At 41.1% G+C, this 25,860-nt stretch overlaps 2 protein-coding genes across 4 annotated transcripts; both read right to left on the reverse strand.

The window, feature by feature from the left end:
- Positions 1-1,402: 1,402 nt before the first annotated feature.
- On the reverse strand, positions 1,403-11,046 carry igf3 (insulin-like growth factor 3). Its single transcript, XM_029664314.2, has 4 exons — positions 10,694-11,046; positions 9,011-9,155; positions 4,724-4,911; positions 1,403-3,787 (listed from the first exon to the last, which is right to left on the reverse strand). The coding sequence occupies exons 1-4, from the start codon at positions 10,748-10,750 to the stop codon at positions 3,533-3,535; spliced, it is 645 nt and encodes a 214-aa protein (XP_029520174.1). The 5' UTR covers positions 10,751-11,046; the 3' UTR covers positions 1,403-3,532.
- Positions 11,047-11,857: 811 nt separating this feature from the next.
- Positions 11,858-18,711, reverse strand: si:dkeyp-110g5.4 (uncharacterized protein LOC561637 homolog). 3 transcript variants are annotated; one of them, XM_029664318.2, is made up of 4 exons: positions 18,570-18,711; positions 16,338-16,961; positions 15,926-16,108; positions 11,858-15,500 (listed from the first exon to the last, which is right to left on the reverse strand). In XM_029664318.2, the coding sequence occupies exons 2-4, from the start codon at positions 16,932-16,934 to the stop codon at positions 14,880-14,882; spliced, it is 1,401 nt and encodes a 466-aa protein (XP_029520178.1). In that variant the 5' UTR covers positions 16,935-16,961; positions 18,570-18,711; the 3' UTR covers positions 11,858-14,879. The 3 variants fall into 3 exon arrangements, with proteins under 3 accessions (XP_029520178.1, XP_029520179.1, XP_029520175.1); XM_029664319.2 differs by lacking the exon at positions 18,570-18,711 and adding an exon at positions 18,245-18,563; XM_029664315.2 differs by lacking the exon at positions 18,570-18,711 and adding an exon at positions 18,036-18,563.
- Positions 18,712-25,860: the final 7,149 nt, after the last annotated feature.

Genomic DNA, 25,860 nt, shown 5'->3' on the forward strand with positions numbered 1-25,860 from the left:
ACTCTGGCCCAGTGGGAGTATGGTTTGTGGAGAAAGTGGATCCATGTCTTTTGGTGATCCATTTGTGGTATCGGGCTGGGTGAAGAAGGATTTTGGTTCTGTTTGGGCCAAGTATCCAGAAGTGGACTTGTGTTGATTACATTTGTTGTGTGTCTGCTGCCCAGAGGGAGAAGGCGCTAGTGACTCTGGATGAGAGCTGTGTTCTGCCGTTTGTTTCGATGCAGACCAGGTGAGGACCTTGAGACTGACCAGGTCTGTCTTTCTGAGTTTTGATGCAGAGTGTTTGCCGGATAAAGTCATGCTAGGGTATATAAGTTGTGTAGGCCGTCATTGTGAATAAGAATTTGTTCTTAACTGACTTGCTTAGTTAAATAATGGTTAAATAAATAAAAGTTATCCTGTGGTAGCCAAACCCACTATGATGTTTCAGGTACCAAGTTTACGGTTTTGTTGCAGCAGTATGTTAAAGGGAGATTCTGAGGTGTGAGAAGTGTGTAGGAGGGCATGGGACAAAGGAGTGTGTAGTTTCAGTGGGGAAAGTGTTTCAATTGACCATGTTGCTGGGGACCAGAAATGTCCTGTGCGAGTGAGACCGGTCGAAGTCTCCAGGCTGAAAGCAGTGCAAAAAGTGTTTTATGTTGAGGCAGTGAGGAAAGTAGAGGATCTGCCGGAAAATCACACAAAGAGTGTGAAAGCTCCCGCTTCCGCCACAAACTTCACTGGGACCATGTCATACCCAGCCACCAATGACCTTGCAGCCAGAGGGGGTCCAAACGTGTGAGTGTGGTCAAACACATCTGTTTAGAATGGCTCCCTTGTCTTGCATGTTTTCCTCTCCCCCTGCAATGAACCAGGCCATGGGCTGGGTCCCATAGACGCTTGATGGCAACAGACGACAGGGAGCGACTGCCAAACTACCAACAGTTAAACTAACCAACGGCAGACGAGCAACCGACGGGAGTTGGCTGTGGCCATCCTGGACACTCCTCCAGTAGCACAGACCTTTGATTTTGGTTTGTGATTGTGTACTTCTGAGATTTTAAGTAAATAACTCTAAACATTTAAACCTTGTCTGTGTGGTGACCTGTGATCCTTAGAAACCTATTTTGGACATTTACTCTACATTCCACTCGACACAATTATTGATGCTTCTTAAAGAGATTATATTCTAATTGACTCAAAGTAACATTTGGAGTTGTTTATGGTACAATGGAGTTCTACTGGGGGTCGGGCTCTTGACTGTAGCAAATTACAGTTTTCTGCCCTGCACAGCCTTCAGACAGGAGGAAGGTAATGGAAAGATTAATAATGAATGTAGTTATTGTGGCACTTGTGAATTGTACTAGTCTCTGGCAAATTATATAAAATAGGATTTGAATGACAAGACACAAATAGCTAGAAGTCAGGTGGTGGCATATATGTAATATGTAATAATACATTGTATTACATCAAATATTGTGAACACTTCCAATGTAGTCAAAGTACAAAACAATAAGCGTTGAACAAATTGCAATCTACACTTTTTGTATACGTCAAGCACTCAAATGTGGCTCGGATGGGTTTCGGAGGGCGCACAGCTCTCGACCTTCGGCTCTCCCTAGTCTGTGCGGGAGTTGCAGTGATGAGACAAGACAATTGTACATTGACATGATTTGATACTCCAAATTGGACACCACGGAATTGGGGAGAAAAAGGCGTGTAAAAAAAAAAAAAAAGTAAACTAAAAAAAAGCATTCAAATACATGGCAGCATAATGGTTCACTCTTCATTCATCCAATAAACACTCTGGCTTTAAAGCAGATACATTGTAATAAATAGTTTTTAAAAGATTGTCTCCATTCATAAACATTAGCCCTGGCCTGAGGCATGGCAACAGTAAATAATTATAGTAAGTCATCAAGTCACAGAAGGGGCCTGTACATAAGGCACATACGATTCATATTCAAAGATAGACATGGTGAGACAAAATACAGGTTAAAGGCAAATCAAGTGTACTGATGCTGTTTAAATTGGAACCCAGTGCTGCTATTTGCAGTGCTTGTGGTGATACTAGTATAAAGTGAGGTTATCAATACAAAAGTCATATGCATATGAAATATAATGGTAGTGCTTTAATTTATGATATATAGTGGGGTCTGAAATGATTGACACCCTTAAATGAGCAAAAATGATTGTATAAAATAAATAATTTAAATACTGAGCTACTGTATATTGTACATATACATTATTTTATAATACAATTGATCAGAGAAAATATTTAAGTAATACTGTTTTTTCTCAAAGTTAGGGGTAAAAATGGACACCCGTTTTCAATACAGCACCTTGCGAGGATAACGACACTGAGCCTTATCTAAAATGTTTAAGATTGTAGAACACATTGGGAGGGATCTTGGACCATTCCTCCATACAAAGTCTTTCCAGATCCTTGATATTCATCTGTGCTTTTAGACAGCCCTCAACACAAACCACACATTTTCAACTGGTTTCAAGTCCAGAGAATGAGATGGCCATTGTAAAATGTTGATTTTGCAGCCAATTAACCATTTCTCTGTGGATTTTAATGTGTGCTTGGGGTCATAGTCTTGCTGGAAGATCCATTTGCAGCCAAGTTTCAGGCGCCTGGCAGAGGCAACCAGGTTTTTGGCAAAAATGTCCTGGGTAAAGTTCATGATGCCGTTGGAGCCCCAGGACCAGTGGAAGCAAAATAGCCCCAAAACATCAAAGATCCAGCACCATATTTGACAGTAGGTATAGGGTTATTTTATGCTCATTGATTCTCATACATGTCAAACCCATCACTGGTGTGTGTGGCCAAAGAGCTCTATTTTCACATCATACAACAAATGTAAACACCTGGAGCATGCTAAACAGCAGTTGGATTGGTGCTTTGGTCAGATGACATGAAAATAGTGGTGGGTTTATCATCGAAATGAAAACGCATGAGCAGAAAATAACCCCATACCTACTGTCAAATATGGTGGTGGATCTTTGACATTATGGGGCTAGTTGGCTTACATGGTGAAATTGTCATTATAATAACCTGTGAATTACTTGCTTCTTTCATAAAGGAACTATATATTGTAATTACCGATTGAGTTGAATTATTCTAGGTATGATACCACAATTCTATTGTTAATACCTTTTACTTCTGGAATGTAAGTTTTTTGATAACTTCTTCCCCTTTATTTATAAAGCATTCACATAATTGTGCTATTGTTAGAATGCAAGAAGAATTGAAACAAATGTACACTATTTGGCATGCTGCTAAAGAACATCAGGGGTACTGAACATTTCCAGGACAAGTCCTGCAACTTAAGCATAATTTATTATATACTCAAAATAATGTTGAATTCATAACATGACAAAGCAGAACTAGATCATTGCATTTTTTCTCTCAGTTCCTCTGCCTCGAGTTTTAAAGTGCATTGGGTGTACTGGATTGACTTGTCAGTCTCACAGCCAATAATAAAAGGATCAGAGATATTTTGCGCCCAGTTCAGACTGTTCATCTCAGTTTCTTGAAATGCTGGACTCAAAAAAGGTCAAAGATCACAATGGCCACAGTGTTGTTGCTGCTGCTTTGAAGGGATTTCTTGAGTCTGAGGGAGTCCGTGTCTGGTGTTTTCGCTGAGTTCCCCTCAGCACTAACCCTTTGAGGTCGCCGGTGTCCGTAATGCACTTTATTTTCATGATGCACACTGTGGATCTGCCGCTCTTCATCATGACTTGACTCAAGTTTCCAGTGGTTCATTATTCTCCTCCGAAAAACAGTCTGAAATTGCTCCTCCTAGAAATGACAAAGAAAATACAGGTTGTTTTACATTCAAGATTGAGGGAGCTACTGGTTTCAAATTGTAGCCACACCCTGTGGATGTGCTGTCCACTCTAGTATGTGTGTGCATGTGTTAAACTTAATGGACGTGCTAGACAGATGGCTGGATTCAACTTTTCAAACACCAATTCCAAGGCCTTCCAAGTAAGAGCTTTAGAATGAGGTTGACTTAAAATTTCTATGGGACTGATACCAGCAGCGGTTCTAGCTTGTACGGCACCCTGGGCGAACCCCAGGGTACCCCCCCCGAATATCAAAAAGTAGTAACAAACACAAATAAAAACAAATTTGTGATCATTTGGCACTGGAGCATCAATACATTTACCCCCCCCCCTCAACACTGTCAACCAAGAGTCAAGACTAAACCAATTCACCCTGGTGGTGTGCAGACTGGTTTTATATTTGTCTTTAATAATATAATAACGATTTCACACAAAAAAAGGCAACAATATGACAACTATATATTCACAGTATTATGAATGAATTGTGGTTTATTTGGTAGCATTTTGTAGTGTGACTGATTTTACTAATTGCATTAGTACTGTACAAAGTTAGAGGTGCGCTATGACAGACTCCCCCACTACCACTACCTCAGGCATTCAGTGGGGAGACCTGAGGTCAACCCCCGCCCACCTCGTACTTCTGAGTGGGAGACCTTCACAGGCAGTAGCCTGCCTAGCTCACAAATTAGAATCAGGGCGCCCAATCCGACAAGGTTAATTGACTAACAGTCCCACACGGTGACATGATATCATTGACGTAACGTGCAAATGAGTGATAGAAAACCGATCGCGCATATGACACCATTACAAAAAATGTGCGGGCGGCCCGGGCAAGATGCCGCTTATACCTAAATCCGCCACTGGTTGATACCCAAGTGAGGTCTCTTACCATAACTTGCTGAGGCGTGAGGGGAGCGTGTCGTCGGCTCCGCTTTGGCTTTGCGCAGTAGCTCTCCAAATGCTGCAGGTCACAGGCCTTTAAGCAACACTGCTCCACAATTCCCTTCCCTCTCATCCGAGTCCCATTCCCTCTGAGGCGAGGGCTATTCCCTCGGGTGGATCGAAGTCCATTCGGTGCTGTAACAAGAAAAAAAGTATTTGGATCAGATCGTGAAACAATGCACCGTCTTGAAGAGTTGCATACACATCTAGTAGGTGGTGGGCTGAAGCTGAAAAATCAGGAAGTTGATCGACCCACGTCGAGGGAGGAGCTGTTTCTTTTTTATATGACAATTAAATATTATTATAATTACTGTAAGTTTGTTGGCACCTTCAATTCTTGCAAATTTCCTCAGAAAGGTATATGTCAACGGTCTGCTCAGGCAAACTTGCAAACGGCTAAACTTGGAACCAATCAGAACTCCCGTATATACCCCTCGTGATGAAGGCAGCCAATGGCCTGCTTCTATCTCAAATTTAAACACAGCCTACCATGAAATCGTGATCTGCAGTCAGTGTTTTAAGAGGAACTAACATTAGCTCCCAAAGACTGAAATAGGATAAATATATGTTTGAGTGCACTTTAAATATGTAGCATGCAAGAAGAATGGTCTTGATCATATGAAGTACTAACTCCATTGACCAATTAGCAGTAACATAAACCCAGGGTCGTTACAGTACTTACAGTTGAAGTCGGAAGTTTACATACACTTTGGTTGGAGTCATCAAAACTCGTTTTTCAACCACTTCACAAATTTCTTGTTAAATTATAGTTTTGGCAAGTCGGTTAGGACATCTACTTTGTGCATGACAAAAGTTATTTTTCAACAATTGTTTGACAGATAATTTAATTTATAATTCACTGTATCACAATTCCAGTGGGTCAGAACTTTACATACACTAAGTTGACTGTCTTTAAACAGCTTGGAGAATTCCAGAAAGTAGGTCATGGCTTTAGAAACTTCTGATTTGAGTCAATTAGAGGTGTACCTGTGGATGTATTTCAAGGCCTACCTTCGAAGTCAGCGCCTCTTTGTCATCATGGGAAAATCAAAAGAAATCAGCCAAGACCTCAGAAAAAAAATTGTAGACCTCCACAAGTTTGGTTCATCCTTGGGAGCAATTTCCAAAACGCCTGAAGGTACCACGTTGATCTGTACAAACAATAGTACACAAGTATTAACACCATGGGACCACGCAGCCGTCATACCGCTCAGGAAGGAAACACAATCTGTCTCCAAGAGAAGAACGTACTTTGGTGCGAAAAGTGCAAATCAATCCCAGAACAACAGATGCTGTGAAGATGCTGGAGGAAACCGGTACAAAAGTATCTATATCCACAGTAAAACGAGTCCTATATCGACATAACCTGAAAGGCTGCTCAGCAAGGAAGAAACCACTGCTCCAAAACCGGCATAAAAAAAGCCAGACTACGGATTGCAACTGCACATGGGGACAAAGATCGTACTTTTTGGAGAAAAAAAAAAACTGTTGTTTGGCCATAAGGCTTGCAAGCCGAAGAACACCATCCCAACCGTGAAGCACGGGGGTGGCAGCATCATGGTGTGGGGGTGCTTTGCTGCAGGAGGGTCTGGTGCACTTCACAAAATAGATGGCATCGTGAGGCAGGAAAATTATGTGGATATATTGAAGCAACATCTCAAGACATCAGTCAGGAAGTTAAAGCTTGGTCGCAAATGGGTCTTCCAAATGGACAATGACCCCAAGCATACTTCCAAAGTTGTGGCAAAATGGCTTAAGGACAACAAGGTCAAGGTATTGGAGTGGCCATCACAAAGCCCTGACCTCAATCCTATAAAAAATTTGTGGGAAGAACTGAAAAAGTGTGTGGAGCAAGGAGGCCTACAAACCTGACTCAGTCACACCAGCTGTCAGGAGGAATGGGCCAACATTCACCCAACTTATTGTGGGAAGCTTGTGGAAGGATACCCAAAACGTTTGACCCAAGTTAAGAAATTTAAAAGGCAATGCTACCAAATACCAATTGAGTGAGTGCATGTAAACTTCTGACCCACTGGGAATGTGATGAAATAAATAAATCATTCTCTCCACTATTATTCTGACATTTCACATTCTTAAAATAAAGTGGTGATCCTAACTTTTACTATGATTAAATGTCAGAAATTGTGAAAAATAGTTTAAATGTATTTGGCAAAGGTGTATGGTATGTAAACTTCTGACGGATATTTTTTTGGGACATCTATATACTTTATATATTTGACAAAATCATAAAGAAAATGTACTGGTTACCAACATAATTAGAACAGTAGAAAGTATGTTTTTGTATGCAATTGTAAACTGACTGGTTCGAGCCCTAAATGCTGATTGGCTGACAGGCGTGGTATATCAAACCGTATACCAAGGGTATGACAAACGTTTATTTTTACTGCTCCAATTACGTTGTTTACCTTTATTTAACTAGGCAAGTCAGTTAAGAACACATTCTTATTTTCAATGACAGCCTAGGAACAGTGGGTTAACTGCCTTGTTCAGGGGCAGAACGACAGATTTTTACCCGGTTAGCTCTTGGATTCAATCTTGCAACCTTCCGGTTACTAGTCCAACACTAACCACTAGGCTACCTGCTGCCCAAAACATCACAGTTTTGGAAACATAGCTTGTCCAAAAGGGGTCTCTTGGCACAACATACCATGGATATGGGGTAAATTGAGCCAGGTTAACTTAAGCAGGATATACATTTGTGTTGAAATAAATATCACCACTGCCTTTTTAAAACCATCTATATCTCCAACACTTTGTGCTTCGTTTTTTTTTTAACACGACATAGGCCAGGCCCAGTTGTTACCTCATACCCAAGCATTAATGCCTTGCTTGCATTACGCCTGGGAAGAAAACACTTAAATTCACTCAACCATAAGCTCAACTTACCCCAAGCAAACATTTAGACCACACAGCTATACTGAACAAAAATATAAAACGCAACATGTAAAGTGTTGGTCCCATGTTTCATGAGCTGAAATATAAGACAGACATTTTCCGTACGCACCAAAAGCTTATTTCTCTAAAATGTTGAGCACACATTTGTTTACATCCCTGTTAGTGAGCATTGTATCATTTTTCAAGATAAATCTATCCATCTGACAGGTGTGGCATATCACAGCATGATCATTACATATGCACCTTATGCTGGGGACAATAATAGGCCACTAAAATGTGCCTCAAGTTGAGAGAGCATACAATTGGCATGCTGACTGCAGGAATATCCACCAGAGCTGTTGCCAGAGAATTAAGCATAATTTATCATCTACTGAAGGGTGCTGAAGAGTATTTCTGTCTGCAATGAAGAAAAACTCATTCTGATTGGCAGGGCTGCACCAGTGACGTGAAATTGACTGATTTCCTTATGAACTAACTCGGCAAAATCTTTGAAATGGTTGCATTTATATTTTTGTTCAGTATACAGTAGAAGGATGCACTTTCTTGCTAGGTGTAGGACCTCATGTTGAAGCTTAGAGACCCCGTTTGATGTATAAAACAATCTTAAAATGATCTACTTTGATGTAGATACAAGAATGAAACTCCTAACATAAATTCATTTGACTTGGTAAAAATACATGTTTTTTGGACCCAACTTGCTTACCAAATTTTCCATGTAATTTCTTTCTTCACAGACTACATAAAATGACCCCTTCCTAAATATTTGGTCAAATGATACATTTTGTGTATGGTTTCCTAGAAACAAGCGTGGCTCAACTTACCCCACTCTCCCCTACTGCAGTTCTCTAAGCATTTTCCCCCTGTTTAATACACTTCCCTTTACATAAAATTGCACATAATCAGTTGTATTATTTATTGTTATAGCTACGGCTATCGCTCTAGTGTTGGCAAAATGTTCCTTGTAAGCACCCTGTCATCTTGTTGGATGAGAAAGAAACATGATATCAGGCTGTGAAAGTGGCCTTGGTAGAATAAGGGTAAAGGTGATTAGGTGAGAGGGCTTATGGATAGTATGTCTGGTCATACTGCTAATGTCTCAGCATGGATACTTTTTCCCCCTTCAAATTAATGGCTATTTGCCTGTAAGAAATGTCCCAGTATACGTTTTCTTCTGAGCATTGAGTTGTAACACTGGTGTCAGCAGTGGGATTCAGTGACCATGTGGTGTTTCTCTGACAGAAAGAGGGAGCATACTATCTAAAAAGCAGGACATTAAATGGCAAGTAGCAGCACAAAAGGTGACAACAGGGAACCATACCTCTGTAAAATCCACGGTCTCCGCACACAAACTCTAGGTGGGCAACAAGTTCAGATCCACAACGTGCTCTTGACTCTGCATGGTCTGGTAGAGCTGCAAGGCACAAGATGGAGTACAGCACACCAACACTCCGCCAACATAGCACCTAAGAAAGAATGCACTTTAATAATCAATATCTAGCACCACTCATCTGACTGAACACAACGGTCTTGTCCAAGCTGCCACTACATTATTAACACCAGCACATTAACATATACAAAAACATTAGGCTCTATTGAGTTGAAGATTATTATTTTTTTTAGCGTAGGCTTAATCATACTTTTCCACAAGAATTCGGGCAAACAGGTGGCATAAAACCTAAAAATAATAATTTATTTGCTGGTTATAAGTTTCACTGTAATAAAGCTTAACAATTGGCGGTCAGTAATTCTAGATTATTATTTAGTTGATAAGGAAACTCATCATCATAAATATTCAAGACAAAGACATTCAACCCAACATAAAGTAGGAGGAGTCTCCATGCACACTATCAAAACAGCTATTACAAACCAAAGCATGGCAACAAACATTCCCCCCAAAATTATCCTTATCAAGCAAAGAGCACATAGCGGTTACCCCGTATTAACCTTGATGCTTGTTTTAGTACAGCGAGTTACAAAATAAAGATTCATAATTCAGCTAGGATAGAATTATGGATGATAGCAGCCTTAAAATACAACCGCCTCCCACGCTCTTTCTGTCACTCTGGCAAGGCTACTCTGCCCTCCCCTCTAGAAAGATACCGTAGAAAGGAGGATGCTCCATTTCTACTGAAGCCTACATTACACCTGTACACTTCATTCACATATACATATCAGGGACCCAAAAGTAGACATTGCATCCAATCCTCTGATGCTTTACAACTGAGGACATAATTGCTCCTTCAATACCAAGTTCTTCCTTGCAGAAAAAGCAGCAAATATGCATGTAGATTAGATATGGCATCATAATGAAGTGTATACATCGCTCATAGAAAGTACATTATTAAGGGTGACAAGCAGAACCTACTAATTTTGAGCTGCACTAATGTCAAAATTGTCCATGCAGATAATTATTGCAATACAACTGAATGAACCCACTGGGCAAATGAGAGTTGCAGTGCAGAACATAAATATATTATATTTCTATGGTGCAGTCTGCTGATAGGAATGTCATGAGCTGGAGGTGAAGAGCCTCCAGCTCATAACATTCAAACAAATACAACACTTTGCAGCCACTGGGAAGATATTTCACTGCATCCCACACAGCCAAAGATGCATCATGTGAACTTGCTAAACTGTGCATCCCTAAATTTGCCACCATGTAGGTGGATATTTAAATGCTATGCAGTGAAAATATCACATTTCAATTTCTGCAAAGCCACAACTCCACAAAAGAGCATGGATATTATACTGTTTGTAACCTAAAAACTGTTTTCAATATTTGTAAAGAAAATACATTGGGTCACTAGGGACCAATAGCTTGATGCAACTTCTACTTTGGGCCAGTTTCCCGGACAGATAAGCATAAATCTATTCCTGGACTAAAGCATGCTCAATAGACTAGATCTCCAAATCAAACCTCCTGAAATTGCACAGTACAAATAAATGTCAATAACCACTGTTCCAGAATTAGTTCAATGTTCTCCTGAGTGACCGTACATACCTTCAGTGTACATCCTTTGGCAGACGACCAGTGTAGTGAGGGCTCAGAGGAGTGCATCTTGTCTGTCTGTCTGTCTAGGCATAGAGGCAGTAAGGCCTTGGAGCTGCAGTCTTATACTCAACCAGAGGGGAAGGACCAGTAGCTCAGTAGCTCCCTCCCTCCATTCTAGGCATTCTCCCTGGCCGAAAGAGGGTGTAAACTATTGAATCGTGTCCAAATCAAAAGTACTATCATGCCAACTTCCTGCCTCTCATTGGCATGCCAAACAAGATCAGATCAAATCTTGGACCAGGGTAATTGAAAAGGTTTTGCAGGTTGTAAAATACTTTAACCTAGGATGACCTCCAGTACTTACACTGTATAGGCCAAGGTAAGCCTTTACTTTGCACACACTGATTAATTAGAGAAAAGACACTAAGAGCCGGCTCTATTCAATTTGCAGCGCTGAAGATCCACTATTAAAAGGCAATGTTCCCATGGTTCTGGAGACTGCATTCACGCCACATCGTTAATTACCTTCGGCGATATGGATTGAATCCAACCAGTGTCTAATTTTACTCGATTAGTTAATTGGCCAATCTACACATCTGGCCATGTTCAGTACGAGAAAATGCTTTGAAAACGAGGTACTCCTGAAGTTCTATTTTCCCATTGCCAAACAGAATAGTTTGAATCAGTGGGCCATAAACATGACTCCGGTATCCCAAGTCTAAACTTGCTGATTAAAAGCCCAATAGAAGCGGCTGGTTTGGTGTAACAAGAGAAAGAGATGGACTTACATTACATTGTATGTTCACCACTGCTATCATTTGGGTCGAGCCAGGTCTTTTTTTATTTTTTAACTGTCAAACTGTTCAACTCAGAGGATTGTCACATATAAATGTGGTTCCTGAGAAGTTAGACAGTTGCAGAGATTTTCTCCGTCACACAACAGCCCAAAAAATTACGACCCCATTGACTGCTGTCATGACTTTCGACCCATGGCCCTTATGGGCAACCGTCCAAATAGTAAACTGACAACACTGTACGTTCGTCATTACAGCACACTGTCTGGGAGTAAGAGTGAACACATAGCACGTGGCGTTCAGGAGAGATGTTACTGGTGAGGAAATGCAGATCGTGTGTGATACACAAAACTAAAAAAATAACAAAATGATGCCTTCGTACAAACATTGGTTGTTTTATTGCACAAGGTCAATGTTATGAGACTACACAAAACAAAGTTATTGGCAGAACTCAAACTTCCCATGGGCTAGTCTATCACAGTAAGACTTTGCTGCCACATGTGGCGACCTGAGTGTTGTGCTTTCTGAAGGATTCCTCCACTTATAAATGTAACAACTTGAGACTCATTTTCAGCATCTAGTAATAACTTGTGCAGTATCATCTAACAAACATCTTGAAAACAAAAAATATTCAACCCGCAGTATAAATACTGTTCCAACTGGGGAGAGAATAGGATACAACTTGTACTTAACACAAGTGACAATGTTCAAAATGTGAAGGGGGAAAAAAATGTAACTAATTGTGTCTCTAAAGGGGGAATTCAGACCAGAGTTACACGCGTGAATGGAAATTTATTCAGTTTTTAGGCACTTCTCTCTGCGTATTCTGACCTTGATCTTGTGCTAGGGGAAATGCCAGTGCCAGCTAAAGTAAGCATTTAATGTGGCAATCAAAGAAATTAAGGTGTGGTGGTGTGTCTTACAGGTACGCTGTATTCTGAACTTGACTGAATTCCCTCATAATGCCACCACCTTTACTTATGAGGAAACTGTGATGATCGAGCAACCTGTCGCGACAGAATGTGAAACTAGTCATATTTCAGCAAACTGAAAAGCATGTCAACTTGTCAGGTTTTTCCACAATGAATTATAAACAGCAGTGATGTTATTCAAAATTATAATTGTAGGCCTATGGCTTCATTTGTGGGGCTGAATTTGGAGATCCAAGCAGAGGCTGGAGCCTATGGTAACCTGTGCACACTGACAGTAATTACGAACCTATCGAGATGATTTATGCACTCTAGAATGTTTCAATTATATGCCCCAACTTAGAGGTTTGTTTTGACAATTTCTATTGAATTAAATATTAGCCACCGTCAGTAATACCCACATACTAACTATCAATTTAGTTAGTCCTAACCATTACATGGTTAGTTTACCCGTCTTTCCTCTGTCACAAAAGTGTGGTTAATCCAGAGGGTCACTAGCAATAGGCTTACATACATTGCCATCGGAAAGTTCAGACCGCTTCACTTTCCACTTTGTTACGTGACAGCCTTATTTTCCTCATCTACACACTATACCCAATAATGACAAAGCGAAAACAGGTTTAAACATTTTTGCAAATATATTAAGACCCTCTGCTATGGGATTTTAAATTGTGCTCATTGATCATCCTTGAGATGTTTCTACAACTTGATTGAAGTTGGATTTGGAAAGGTACACACCTGTCTATATAAAAGGTCCCACCGTTGACAGTGCATTTCAGAGCAAAAACCAAGCCATGAAGTCAAAGGAATTGTCCGTAGAGCTCCGAGACAGGATCATGTCAAGGCATAGATCTGGGCAAGGCTATCAAAACACGTCTGCAACATTGAAAGGGACCTCCATCATTCTTAAATGGAAGAAGTTTGGAACCACCAAGACTCTTCGTAGAGTTGGTTGCCTGGCCAAACTGTGCAATCGGGAGAGAAGGGCCTTGCTCCGGTTGGTGACCAAGAATCCAATGGTCACTGACAGAGCTCCAGAGTTGCTCTGTGGAGATGTCTGTCCTTCTGAAAGGCTCTTCCCATCTATGCAGCACTCCACCAATCAGGCCTTTATGGTAGAGTGGCCAGACGGAAGCCACTCCTCAGTAAAAAAGCACATGACAGCCCACTTGGAGTTTGCCAAAAAAGCACCTGAAGACTCAAACCATGAGAAACAAGATTCTCTGGTCTGATGAAACCAAGCTTGAACTATTTAGTCTGAATGCCAAGCGTCACGTCTGGAGGAAACCTGGCACCATCCCTACTGTGCAGAATGGTGGTGGCAGCATCAAGCTGTGGGGATGTTTTTCAGTGGCAGGAACTGGGAGACTAGTCAGGATCGAGTGAAAGATGAATAGAGCAAAGTACAGAAAGATCCTTGATGAAAACCTGCTAAAGAGCGCTCAGGACCTCACACTGTGGCAAAGGTTCCCCTTCCAACAGCACAACAACCCTAAGCACACAGCCAAAACAACGCAGTATGTCTTTCATTGATCCCTATTCTGATCTCGTTCTCTCAATATATTCTAATGAGTATGTCGAGAAAATGTTAATTAAAGGTGCAATATTCAGAAACCGCTCTGCCATTTTATGGTTGCTAAAATTTAAAGTTTGCTTTATTTCAGATTGTGACAAAACAAGCAATGTTTGGTATAGAAAACCATTGTACCATCTAAACCAGCTGTCAGCGGTTTGAATCTGGTGTACAAAACCGAAAGACGCAAATTCTAAACATACGAACGGGAAGCATAGAAATGGCGCACAGACTGCTTCTTAGACTTACTTTCAATGAGAATGACAGATCTATAAAACAAATTTCTATGAGAATTTGGTCTGGTCGCCACAAAATGTACATATTGTAGCTTTAAAAAGGTATACCGTATTTAAATGAATCCTCAACAAGAAAATCTGTTGCCCAGCAAGTGGGAGGGGTTTCAGTATTTTAATTATATAAATTTAGTGAGTGCAAGGGAGCCACATCTGTAAAGCCCATCAATTCTGAATACCAACAACTGAGAACTGCGTAAATCAAAAAGTGTAAAAAAAGTCTGAATCCGGCCCTAAAAGAATAACTGCAACTCTAATAACTAATCTTCAAATTCGATAGCTGGGCAAGTTTGATCAAACAAACGCTGCTTTCACATCAGATATAATCAAACGAAAAGTAAAAAGTCCTTTTGAATTTTCTAATAAAATTATAGAAATAACTCAAATCTAAATTATAACGTAAAATATTTTTGCCCATCAAAGATGATGGATCACAGGTCTTGGAAGATAAGGAGTGGAGAAGTTTATGGGTTCCAACATTTAAAATAATAGTTACAGAATGGATGTTCTAGCAGCTCTTAAAAAATGAAAGTGTGTGGAATAATCGTTCATGGCATTCAACATCTGAGGGCCCTTAGAAATAATTGTTTCCCACTTTGAAGACAGTCAACTTGGAGAGCGCAGGTTGTTGAGGGCAGCCTCGCTCTCTCTCAGTTTGGCCCTGATACGGTTGATCCTCTCCTCACGGGCCGAATGCTCAAAGTCAAAACCATGGTGCTGTTTGGGGGCGGGGGCTAGAGCGGGTATGATTGGGCACTCCGCCGTCCAACTCTGAACACTGTCCCCCGTGAAGTCACCTTGCATAACCGTATCACTGCTTTGGTCTGCATTCAGGGCCTCTGGTGGAGGTAAGCTGTCACTCAAAGCAACAGCCGTAACAGAGAGATCTTCCACCTCAGACTCATCCCCATTGGTGGCTTGGCCCTCTGCCCCACTCTTACCTTTGTCCTCAACTCGTCGTTGTTTGACACTACCCAAATTGTGACATCCCTCTTCCTCAGGCTCCTCCTCAGCATCATCATCTGTCTCACTGGTAATCCCACCTCTGCCCTGAAAGCCTTCGCTTGAGCAAGGGTGCCGATTTGCTGTCTTTGATAATGATTCTTGGGTCTCCTCATTCAAAGGCTTGTTTTCCTCTTGAGTCACCAACTCCATCTCCTGTTCAGGACATCTGCCAGGTGTCTCCTTTAACCCGTTGGCGTTCAATAACTTCCGTATGACTTGATCCTATGGTGGAAAAGAAAAAAGAAAAGAAAAGAGACAGGAATTAACATTTTGACAGTTTGCTTATTCTCTATGAGAGGAGATGTACAATTATACAATTCTCACATGTGTTATAGGACAGCTCCCTGGAAACTTTACCAACAGGCTGAAAAAGCAACAACAAAAATAGCTATATTTAAAGTCTGATAAGTGACCGACTACCTTTGTGGGGTTTATCAGCAGCATATATTCATCTCAACCTAGCCTTTATTCACTACAGCACAAATACCACAAGGTGGAAATAGGCTGTCCATTTTCTAATTATTTATTTGCCAAGTTATAAGATATTAATTGATCAGCAAAATAAATAATGACATTCCAAGGAGATTCATATCACATACACATCTGGTACTGACATGCTATGGCACAGCTGAGACAATAGTACCCACTTGCTCTGTGTTATGATCCTCTTCCGCTGAGTGACCCTGTTCGGCAGTCTCCTGTGGCTCAATGTCCCCCTGGGGGATTCTGGACAACTTCACCTGGACTTGGTGGGTCAGGCCGAACCTCTGCAGCAATGCCCACTTCCCCTGGGGCTTTTTAGGAGACGGCTTTGGAGATGCGGGGCAGGACTGAGGTGGTAAGCCAAGGGGGTGGGGAAGAGATCAAAATACAGGAATTCAGCTTTCTGCAAAAATATACACCTCACAAGGACGTCTAGTTTCAAGCAAGTAGATCATGTTGATATCACAAACCGTTTCAAGTCTCATATTAACATACATAAGGAGACATTTCTCAAGAGCATGGGGTACAGTCAGGAGGGAGCAACAGTAAGGATAGCAGGAGATGGCAGGGTCTTACCTTCTTCTGGCTCTTCCTGGCAGGTGAGAGGAAGATCAGTTTTCGCTGTGTGGTCTGAGGGGCCTCAGAAGACAAGTTATTCAGGTCAGGGCTGTGCTGCCTCTTTCCTCTGATAGTCTTTGCTTTCTTGATTGACAGGAAGATCCTCCCCTTGTGGATGATGATGGCATCCTGGTGGGGGACAGGGGGCAGGCCATGAGGGAGGGGGTCAATCTGGGTGGCAGTACCTTGCTGGAAGTTCTGTCTGGAGGGCAAGAACTCCCTGAGGACATTGAAGGCAGTGCCGCTGGAGGAGACGAATGGGATCAAGAAGGGACCCTGGGCTGCCTTGGGTTCCTTGGTCACCATTGAGGTCAGGTTAATCTTGGCTGTATCCACTGTGGGGCTGGCCGGTGAACAGCCTCTCTCTCGGATGACCACTGGCGAGATCCACGTGGCCAAAGGCGAGGAAATTCTCTTTGCACTGCCACCCTGAGAGTGGGGCACTCCCATCCTTCTCAAGATGGAGGTTGGCAGAGTCAGAATAGAGGTGATTTTCACCTCTGCCTCTTTGGGGATGTAGATCTCAAAGTTCTCCAGGATGTCTATGCCCCGCATCTTTCCACGTCTACAGCTGGCTGAAAGCTATAGCAAAGATGGTTTACACTTATGCCGCATATAGTAGAATATTGCATACAGTTACTGGCAGTGCTCAACTTGGGCTGAAATAGGTGCAAATATTCTAACCTGTAGTAGCCATGTGAAAATGTAATGAAGGGATTTGCTCCACTGTTTATGTTTTATGATCCGCTATTTGATGGTATGCATATTCCTGGCTAGTTCCTGAGATTGACTTTAAAATTAAAGGTGCAACATACAGAAACCGCTCCTCCATTTCATGGTTGCTAAAATTCTAAGTCTGCCTAATTTCAGTATATGTGACAAAAACAAGTAATCATTGTACAATTAAACCACTGAAATATATTCTCATTAACAACAAATATTGTCTTTTCAGCTGTTTGAAATTGGTGTACAAAATCAAATGTAAAAGACAAAAACTACAGTTTCGGGAAGCATAAGGACGTTTTCTTTCATATCAGCAATACATATATTTTATAACAAAAGTTTAAATTGATACACGCCTTGATAGGGTTAGTGTTCCTACATGGCCATATCTCCATGTTCCAGAACTTGTTTACGGAAGACAAGGGGTCCACCTGTGCTAATTAGCTATCTAGGATGCTCCAAACACCTGAATGTAAGTGTAACTCGGGAAGTGTAGAGAAAGTGTAGTTTAGTCAGATGGAGGCACCTACAAATCAAATGTAATTTGTCAGATGCGCCAAATACAACAGGTGTAGACCTTACAGTGAAATGCTAACTTACAAGCCCTTAACAACGCTGTTAAGAAAAATACTTAAAGAAAAATACAACAGAGCAGCAGTAAAATAACAATAGCGAGGCTATATACAGGGGGCACCAGTTAGATTGATGAAGCTGTACCTCGACTATGTAAAACTACTGAGTAAGTGTAACTTTTTTATTTGAAGGATTCTTTCTCGCTGATAAAAGGGCCATACATTTCGAAATACGAATCACAGCGATGATGATTGACTTTTTATAAAACGTTCAAACAGAGTCGGGGTTGTAGTTCACACAGTAATCGTGGGCGAAGTTAATGACTGAAAATGCCGCCTAGAGTTTGAGAGCTACACTTACCTTAGCAGTTTTGTACAGATCCACATACTGTGTGCCTCCAGCTGACGAACTACACTCACCAGTTATGCTTATACACAGGGGTTCGGAGCACGTCTGATAACTAATTAGCACAGGTTGGCTGCCTATTTTTTTCTGTAAACAAGCGATGTAACATGGAGATATGGCCATGTGTGAACACTAACCCTATAAAAAGGTGTAGTAAATGTCACCTTTTGTTTTTTGAAAATGATTTCTCGCTGAAATGAAAGACACGTTCCGTATGTTACCAAAAACGTACAATAAGCGATGCGTGTTAATGTTTAAAGAAAGCGTGCCAATAAATATGCCACGTTCACTAATTAGCAAGTTGGAAATTTCCGAGTTTCATAGTTCCGACTAGCTTGTGAACGTGGCATAAATGTACATGAATAAAAACGACTTGATTGTTGATGCACTACAGCTGTTAGCTATGCAAACTATTTATAATGCGACGCACCTGCTAACTACAGTCGTTAGCTAGGTGACAATAAAATAGCCAGTTATTTTGCATATTACCTGAGCTTAGAGCGTGGACCCGATAAAAAACAAAGAAAATGGTTAGCTAAACAGAAGCGTGACTAAACTTGAAAAAACTAACAAGAAGTACCTAACATGTTTCCAGCAGCTAACGTTGTCACACAGGCAAGGGTAACGATGTACTTCCGGGTCATAGATTTTTGTACTCCTTCAGAGTCCCGTCCGGTGCACTTTGTAAATGAACATTTACGGCGAAAATTATGGAAAATGTGCACAGTGAATGATATATCGTGTATATCGAACTGTATAAATCAAATCGTTACAAACAAACCTGTGTGAAACTAGCGTCAGTAAAGAATCACTTCCGGGTCACGTTTTTTAAAGGTCTTAAAAAAATAGTCACACATTGTATGGCAAGCTGTAAGCCTACAGTATATTAATTATCAGTGGTCTGTATTCATTGATGCCAAGGGAAGAATACAGGCTTCCCCAAAATGTTTGCTTTAGTCTCTGTGTTTCAGAATGTTTCTTCAATTTGCAAGAGGCTGAATGTATCTCACTGGAGAAAGCATCCAAACGATCGAAACAGCACCCCTCTGTCTCAGTATGTGTGGTGTATCTATCTGATGCTGTCTGGTCAAAAAGAGTATGCCATTGTTGCTGTCCATAGCATTAAATACAAGGGAAGCAAGCAGAGAAGGTGAAATTGTGGCCTGCAATTTCTGCATGTGGGTGGAAGCCACTCCTCAGTAAAAGGCACATGACAGCTTGCTTGAAGTTCGCCAAAAGGCACCTAAAGACTCTCAGACCATGTGTAACAATATTCTCTGGTCTGATGAAAATTGAACTCTTTGGCCTGAATGCCAAGCGTCACATCTGAAGGAACCCTGGCACCATCCCTACGGTGAAGCATGGTGGTTGCAGCATCATGCTGTGGGGATGTTTTTCAGCGGCAGGGACTGGGAGATTAGTCAGGGTCGAGGGAAAGATGAACGGAGCAAACTACAGAGAGATCCTTGATGAAAACGTGCTGTAGAGCGCTCAGGACCTCAGACTGGTGCACACAGTCAAGACAATGCAGGAGTGGCTTCGGGACAAGTCTCTGAATGTCCTTGAGTGGCCCACTAGAGCCCCGACTTGAACCCGATCGAACATCTCTTGAGAGGCCTGAAAATAGCCGTGCAGCAACGCTCCCCATCCAACCTGCCAGAGCTTGAGAGGATCTGCAGAGAAGAATGGGAGAAACTCCCCAAATACAGGTGTGTCAAGCTTGTAGCATCATACACAAGAAGACTCAAAGCTGTAATCACTGCCAAAGGTGCTTCAAAGTACTGAGTAAAGGGTCTGAATACTTATGTAAATGTAATATTTCAGTTTTTTATTTTTAATAAAAGTGCTCAGCATATGTGGGAACTCCTTCAAGACTGTTGGAAAAGCATGACTCATGAAGCTGGTTGAGACAATGCCAAGTGTGTGCAAAGCTGGCATCAAGGCATAGGGTGGCTACTTTGAAGAATCTCAAATATAAAATATATTTTGATTTGTCTAACACTTTTTTGGTTACTACATGATTCCATATGTGTTATGTCATCGTTTTGATGTGCAATGTAGAAAATAAAGACTAAAACTTGTTACCAGTAGTGTAGCTATAAAATCTTGCTGTAGTTTTGACACAGCGAGATCAACAATCGGGGAAATAGCATACATAATAAGATCATCCAAATATAGATGAAGTTCACCAATTTTTACTGATTGACCAATGGTGGTTATATAAATAGTGACGAGAACAGGTCCCAAAATCAACCCCTTTGGTACACCTTTATGCACTTCAAGAAATTCAGATTTAACCCCATCCATCACGATAGCCTGAGTTCTGTTACTAAAATAATAATGAAACCAAGAACAGGCTCAGAGCTCAGGCCTATCGAGGACAACTTATTCAATAAAATAGCATGATCAACAGTATCAAAAGCTTTTGACATGTACACAAACAAAGCGGCACATTTTATTTTAATGTCTAAAGCATTGACAAAATCATAAACAACCAAAGTGGTTGTTGTAATAGTACTATGCCCAGACTTAAACCCGGATTGATTTATATTCAAAATACATTTCTCAGATTAAAAAAGAACAAAGCTGTACATTTACCAATGATTCAAGAATCTTAGCTAGACAAGGAAGTCTTGAAATGGGGTGATCATGTTTAATTAAGATCACTACTATCCCCACCTTTATGGAGTGGCAGCACAAAAGCCTATTTCCCTAATGTTGAAATATTTCCTGATAACAATGTTAAATAAAACATGTGAATTATTGAGCCAACAATGATGGGCACTGCACACTTAAGCAGACCAGGGTGCAATTGGTCAGCCCCTGTGGATTTCATGTTGTCTATTGCTAGCAAAGCATCCAGGACATCTTTTTCTCTAAATAGCCTAAAAGAAAAGCTTAAAACTCACTGATCAGTGACATTTAAGATGAGGGAGGCCAATTTGTTTTTAATGAACATGGCCTTACTTCTATTTTAGCATATTGGATGACTGTCGTTCATATTCCATTCACCCAGCTCAATGTAACTGCGATAGGTTTTGGCTACTACTTGATACTCAAATTTTCCCGATACCTATCATGAGGTTGCTACAACCTAGCCTATAAATTAAAGTTTACAATGTAGGTGCACAGGTCGAGGAAAAAATTACAGTAATCAAGTTGACAGTGACACATTCAATACTGCCTTGCATACTCTTGCCTGCTTCTAGCTGATCTAGCGTGTAATCATTAGTCAACCAGTTAAAAACAAGACTTTTGGGCCTCCCGGGTGGCGCAGTGGTCTAGGGCACTGCATCGCAGCGCTAGCTGTGCCACCAGAGACTCTGGGTTTGCGCCCAGGCTCTGTCGCAGCCGGCCGCGACCGGTCTGTGGGGCGACGCACAATTGGCCTGGAGAATAAACCTTCCTCCTCACAGCTGCCCATGTCCCTTAAAGTTGATGATGTGGTTGTTACTGACACAAAGTACATGGCTGAGCTTTTTAATCACCACGAAAATTAAGTCAGGATTCCTATTTGACTCAGCCATGCCTCCTTGCCCGTCCAATATGTCCTCATCTCCCACCCCTTCTAATGCAACTAGCCCTGATGCTCCTCCATATTTTTCCCCTGTCCCGCTACAAAGTTTCTCCCTGCAGGCGGTCACTGAGTCCGAGGTGCTAAAACATTTCGGTCAGATGGTTTAGACCCTTTCTTCTTTAAGATTGCTGCCCCTATAATCACCAAGCGTATCTCTGACCATTTTAACCTGTCTCTCCTCTCTGGGGAAGGCTCCCACTTCTTTGTAGGCAGCCATGGTTCGTTCCTTTATTTAAAGGGGGAGATCAAGCTGATCCTAACTGTTATAGGCCTATTTCTATTTTGCCCTATTTATCAAGTGTTGGAAAAACTTGTCAATAATCAACTGACTGGCTTTCTTGATGTCTATAGTATTCTCTCTGGTATGGAATCTGGTTTCCGCTCAGGTTATGGATGTGTCACTGGAACCTTAAAGGTCCTCAATGATGTCACCGTTGCTCTTGATCCTAAGCAATGTGTGCTGCTATTTTTATTGACTTGGCCAAAGCTTTTGACATGGTAGACCATTCCATTCTTGTGGGCCGGCTAAGGAGTATTTGTGTCTCTGAGGGGCCTTTGGCCTGGTTTGCTAACTACCTCTCTCAAAAGTGCAGTGTATAAAGTCAGAACATCTGCTGTCTCAGCCACTGCCTGTCACCGAGGGTGTACCCCAAGGCTCGATCCTAGGCCCCACGCTCTACTCAATTTACATCAAAAACATAGCTCAGGCTGTAGGAAGCTCTCTCATACTTTTATATGCAGATGGTACAGTCTTATACTCAGCTGGCCTCACACCTGGATGTTGTGTTAAACGCTCTACAACAAAGCTTTCTTAGTGTCCAACAAGCTTTCTCTGCCCTTAACCTTGTTCTGAACACCTCCAAAACAAAGGTCATCATCTGGTTTGGTAAGAAGAATGCCACTCTCCCAACAGGTGTGATTACTACCTCTGAGGGTTTACAGCTCGAGGTAGTCACCTCATACAAGTACTTGGGAGTACGGCTAGACGGTAAACTGTCCTTCTCTCAGCACATATCACAGCTGCAGGCTAAAGTTAAATCTAGACTTGGTTTCCTCTATTGTAATCACTCCTCTTTCACCCCAGCTGCCAAACTTACCCTGATAAAGATGACCACCCTACCCATGGTAGATTATGGAGACGTAATTTATAGATTGGCAGGTAAGGGTGCTTTCGAACGGCTAGATGTTCTTTACCATTCGGTCATCAGATTTGCCACCAATGCTCCTAATAGGACACATCACTGCACTCTATACTCATTTGTAAACTGGTCACCTCTGTATACCCGTCGCAAGACCCATTGGTTGACGCTTATTTATAAAACTCTCTTAAGGCCTCACTCCCCCCATCTGAGATATCTACTGCAGCCCTCATCCTCCACATACAACACTTGTTCTGCCAGTCACATTCTGTTAAAGGTCCCCAAAGCACACACATCCCTGGGTTGCTCTTCTTTTCAGTTCGCTGCAGCTAGCGACTGGGACGAGCTGCAATAAACACTCGAACAGGACAGTTTTATCGCAATCTCTTCATTCATAGACTCAATCATGGACACTCTTACTGGCAGTTGTGGCTGCTTTACGTGATGTATTGTTGTCTCTACCTTCTTGCCCTTTGTGCTGTTGTCTGTGCCCAATAATGTTTGTACCCTGTTTTGTGCTGATGCCATGTTGTGTTGATACCATGTAGTTGTCATGTTGTGTTGCTACCATGCTGTGTTGTCATGTGTTGCTGCCATGCTATGTTGTTTTCTTAGGTCTCTCTTTATGTAGTGTTGTCTCTCTTCTCGTGATGTATATTTTGTCCTATATCTTTTATTTGAACCCCATCCCCGCAGGAGGCCTTTTGCCTTTTGGTAGGCCGTCATTGTAAATAAGAATGTGTTCTTAACTGACTTGGCTAGTTAAATAAAGGTTAAATAAAAAATGAACTTTCATAGCAGTAACATACAAACAGCATGATCATTTTACTTGTTGTAGAATTCCTTCTCGCACCTATGCGCTCTTCTCCTCTCACCTTTTCCCTTCACGTGTGGACTTCAGTCCACAACACGAGCTATTTGTGACCAGGTGAAAAAAACATAACATGGTTTATCATTGTAACCATATTAGCTAGTCAACATAGCTACTAGAACCAACACGTTAGTAAACCTGCTACAATCATACAGTAGAGTGTACAGTCAGCAAGCAGTTTAGCAGTTATACTGGCAGGCCCCGATAGCAATAAATTAAGCTTACCTTGACTTGGAAGAGTTCCAATGTTGGAAAGCCAGCTAGCTAACATAGCATCCCTCTGTTTGAGCTGAGTGTTTGTTTAGGCTAAACTAGCTAGCTGCATGTGCAAGTATAGAAAATAAATCTCTCTCTGGCTTCACCTTGATTTTTAAAGAACTGAATTTGTTCAAAACCATTAAACTATTGTCTTTCTCTCTCTTTGAGTCAACTACTCACAATATTTTATGCACTGCAGTGCTAGCTAGCTGTAGCTTATACTTTCAGTACAATATAAATTATCTGATGCAGTGTGTTTTAATCAACTATTTGGTGACGTGAATATATTTAGTATAGTTTAATCTAAAAATGACAACTTTTTTAATGTTTCACAATTTTTTTATTCTGAAATTTACTGAGGATATTTCTCCCTTTCCTCTTCTGAGGAGCCTCCACTGCTACAGATATATGGTATTCTCACCTTGACTTAATTCCCAAATAATTCCACCACCTTTACGCATCAGGAAACCATGAATAAGGTCTTGTGCACCTATCGGTTCCGAGTGGAAAAAGCACCTACTTAATTTTTTCCGGTAGAAATAACACCATTCTCAATGCACTGTAATTTACAACTTGATAAGAGCTATTGATAAGAGCTAGGTAAATGAGTAATCTGTTTGGATAAGGAAATTGTAAATATAAATGACTCTTGTTCTAGATATACTGTATTTTACCTCATAATCGCAGGAGACAAATGTGAAACCAGTCATTTGGCAGCAAAATGAAGCATATCAACATATCAACTTTCCCACTGTAAAGTTTAAGAAATAATGTGCCATTATGCAGAATTTAAATTGTACAGCCTTTTAACATGCAGGGATGGGCCCTCTCGAATGACTTAATTATAGGCTACCCCGGCATTATCTGTTTCCTATTTCTATCATGTTAAATATTAGCCACTATCAGTATCGACCTTCAGTAGGCCTAATAACCACACATATCCAACTGCCAATTTAGTGTTAATTCCCTTTGGTTGGTATAGCCTAAATTATCATTCCATTAAATTACATTGTTTAATTTACATTAATTTGCTTCCTCTGTAAATGCTGTCACAGCAATGTGGTTGTTGCTGAGGATCATTAGTAACAGTTGATAATATAAAAATGTAGGATAATTAAATCGTTATGGAGCGGAGCGCAGACCAAGCCATAACAGTTTTAAAGAGATACATGGCGCAATACTTGGCTGTCATCACACAGTTCCATGGTTAGTGCAGGCAATAGACAAGGCTATAGCCTACTATTGTACACTATTCTCCCTATTATAATTATATGTACACTAACCTTCCAACATTACCATGGGTTGAAGAACTGAATGTGGCAATTCTCTGAATAAATCAAACCACCGTTTTCTTTCCTGGTCTTTGTGGTTGAATCGGTGTTTGTAATTCACTGTTCGACCAATGGACCTTACAGACAATTTTATGTGTGAGGTACAGAGATGAGGTAGTCATTCACAAATCATGTTAAACACTATTATTCACACAGACTGAGTCCTTGCAACTTATGTTAAGCAAATGTTTACTGCTGAACTTATTTAGGCTTGCAATAACAAAGGGTTTGAATACTTATTGACTCAAGACATTTCTTTTTTTCATTTATTTGTACAATTTTAGAAAAACACAGCTGTCTAACTACCCCCCCTCCCCCTTTCAATTGGTTGAAATGTAAAAGGTTAAGGGTTATTGTTAAAGGGTGTGGGTGTATCACTGACTATTCACTGCAGTCACTGTGGTGGTAACTTCCTGTGTCCACTAGGAGGGCTGTTTTCAGAGCCAGTGAAAATGTACAGTATAGTCACAGTCATGAGACAGATATTTCACCAGATGAATAAATGTGAAGTATCCGGTTGGAGTTTCCATACACTATCAAATATGGTGTTGAGAAGAAGCCCAGTGGCCGGCATGATGGAGCGAGATGGATTCTGGCCAAGACT

This window comes from Oncorhynchus nerka, linkage group LG7 (genome assembly GCF_034236695.1).
Source record: "Oncorhynchus nerka isolate Pitt River linkage group LG7, Oner_Uvic_2.0, whole genome shotgun sequence".
In the NCBI taxonomy this organism is placed as follows: domain Eukaryota; kingdom Metazoa; phylum Chordata; class Actinopteri; order Salmoniformes; family Salmonidae; genus Oncorhynchus; species Oncorhynchus nerka.

Excerpts from the sequence above, each read along its gene's own strand:
- si:dkeyp-110g5.4 (XM_029664315.2), bottom strand. The coding sequence starts at position 18,203 with ATGGCCATATCTCCATGTTACATCGCTTGTTTACAGAAAAAAATAGGC. Across the intron at positions 16,962-18,035 it reads ATCTGTACAAAACTGCTAAG|CTTTCAGCCAGCTGTAGACG; the intron begins GTAAGTGTAGCT and ends TCTTTGCTATAG. Across the intron at positions 15,501-15,925 it reads AGGATCATAACACAGAGCAA|GATCAAGTCATACGGAAGTT; the intron begins GTGGGTACTATT and ends TTTCCACCATAG.
- igf3 (XM_029664314.2), bottom strand. The coding sequence starts at position 10,750 with ATGCACTCCTCTGAGCCCTCACTACACTGGTCGTCTGCCAAAGGATGT. Across the intron at positions 9,156-10,693 it reads CCAAAGGATGTACACTGAAG|GTGCTATGTTGGCGGAGTGT; the intron begins GTATGTACGGTC and ends ATTCTTTCTTAG. Across the intron at positions 4,912-9,010 it reads AGACCGTGGATTTTACAGAG|CACCGAATGGACTTCGATCC; the intron begins GTATGGTTCCCT and ends TTCTTGTTACAG.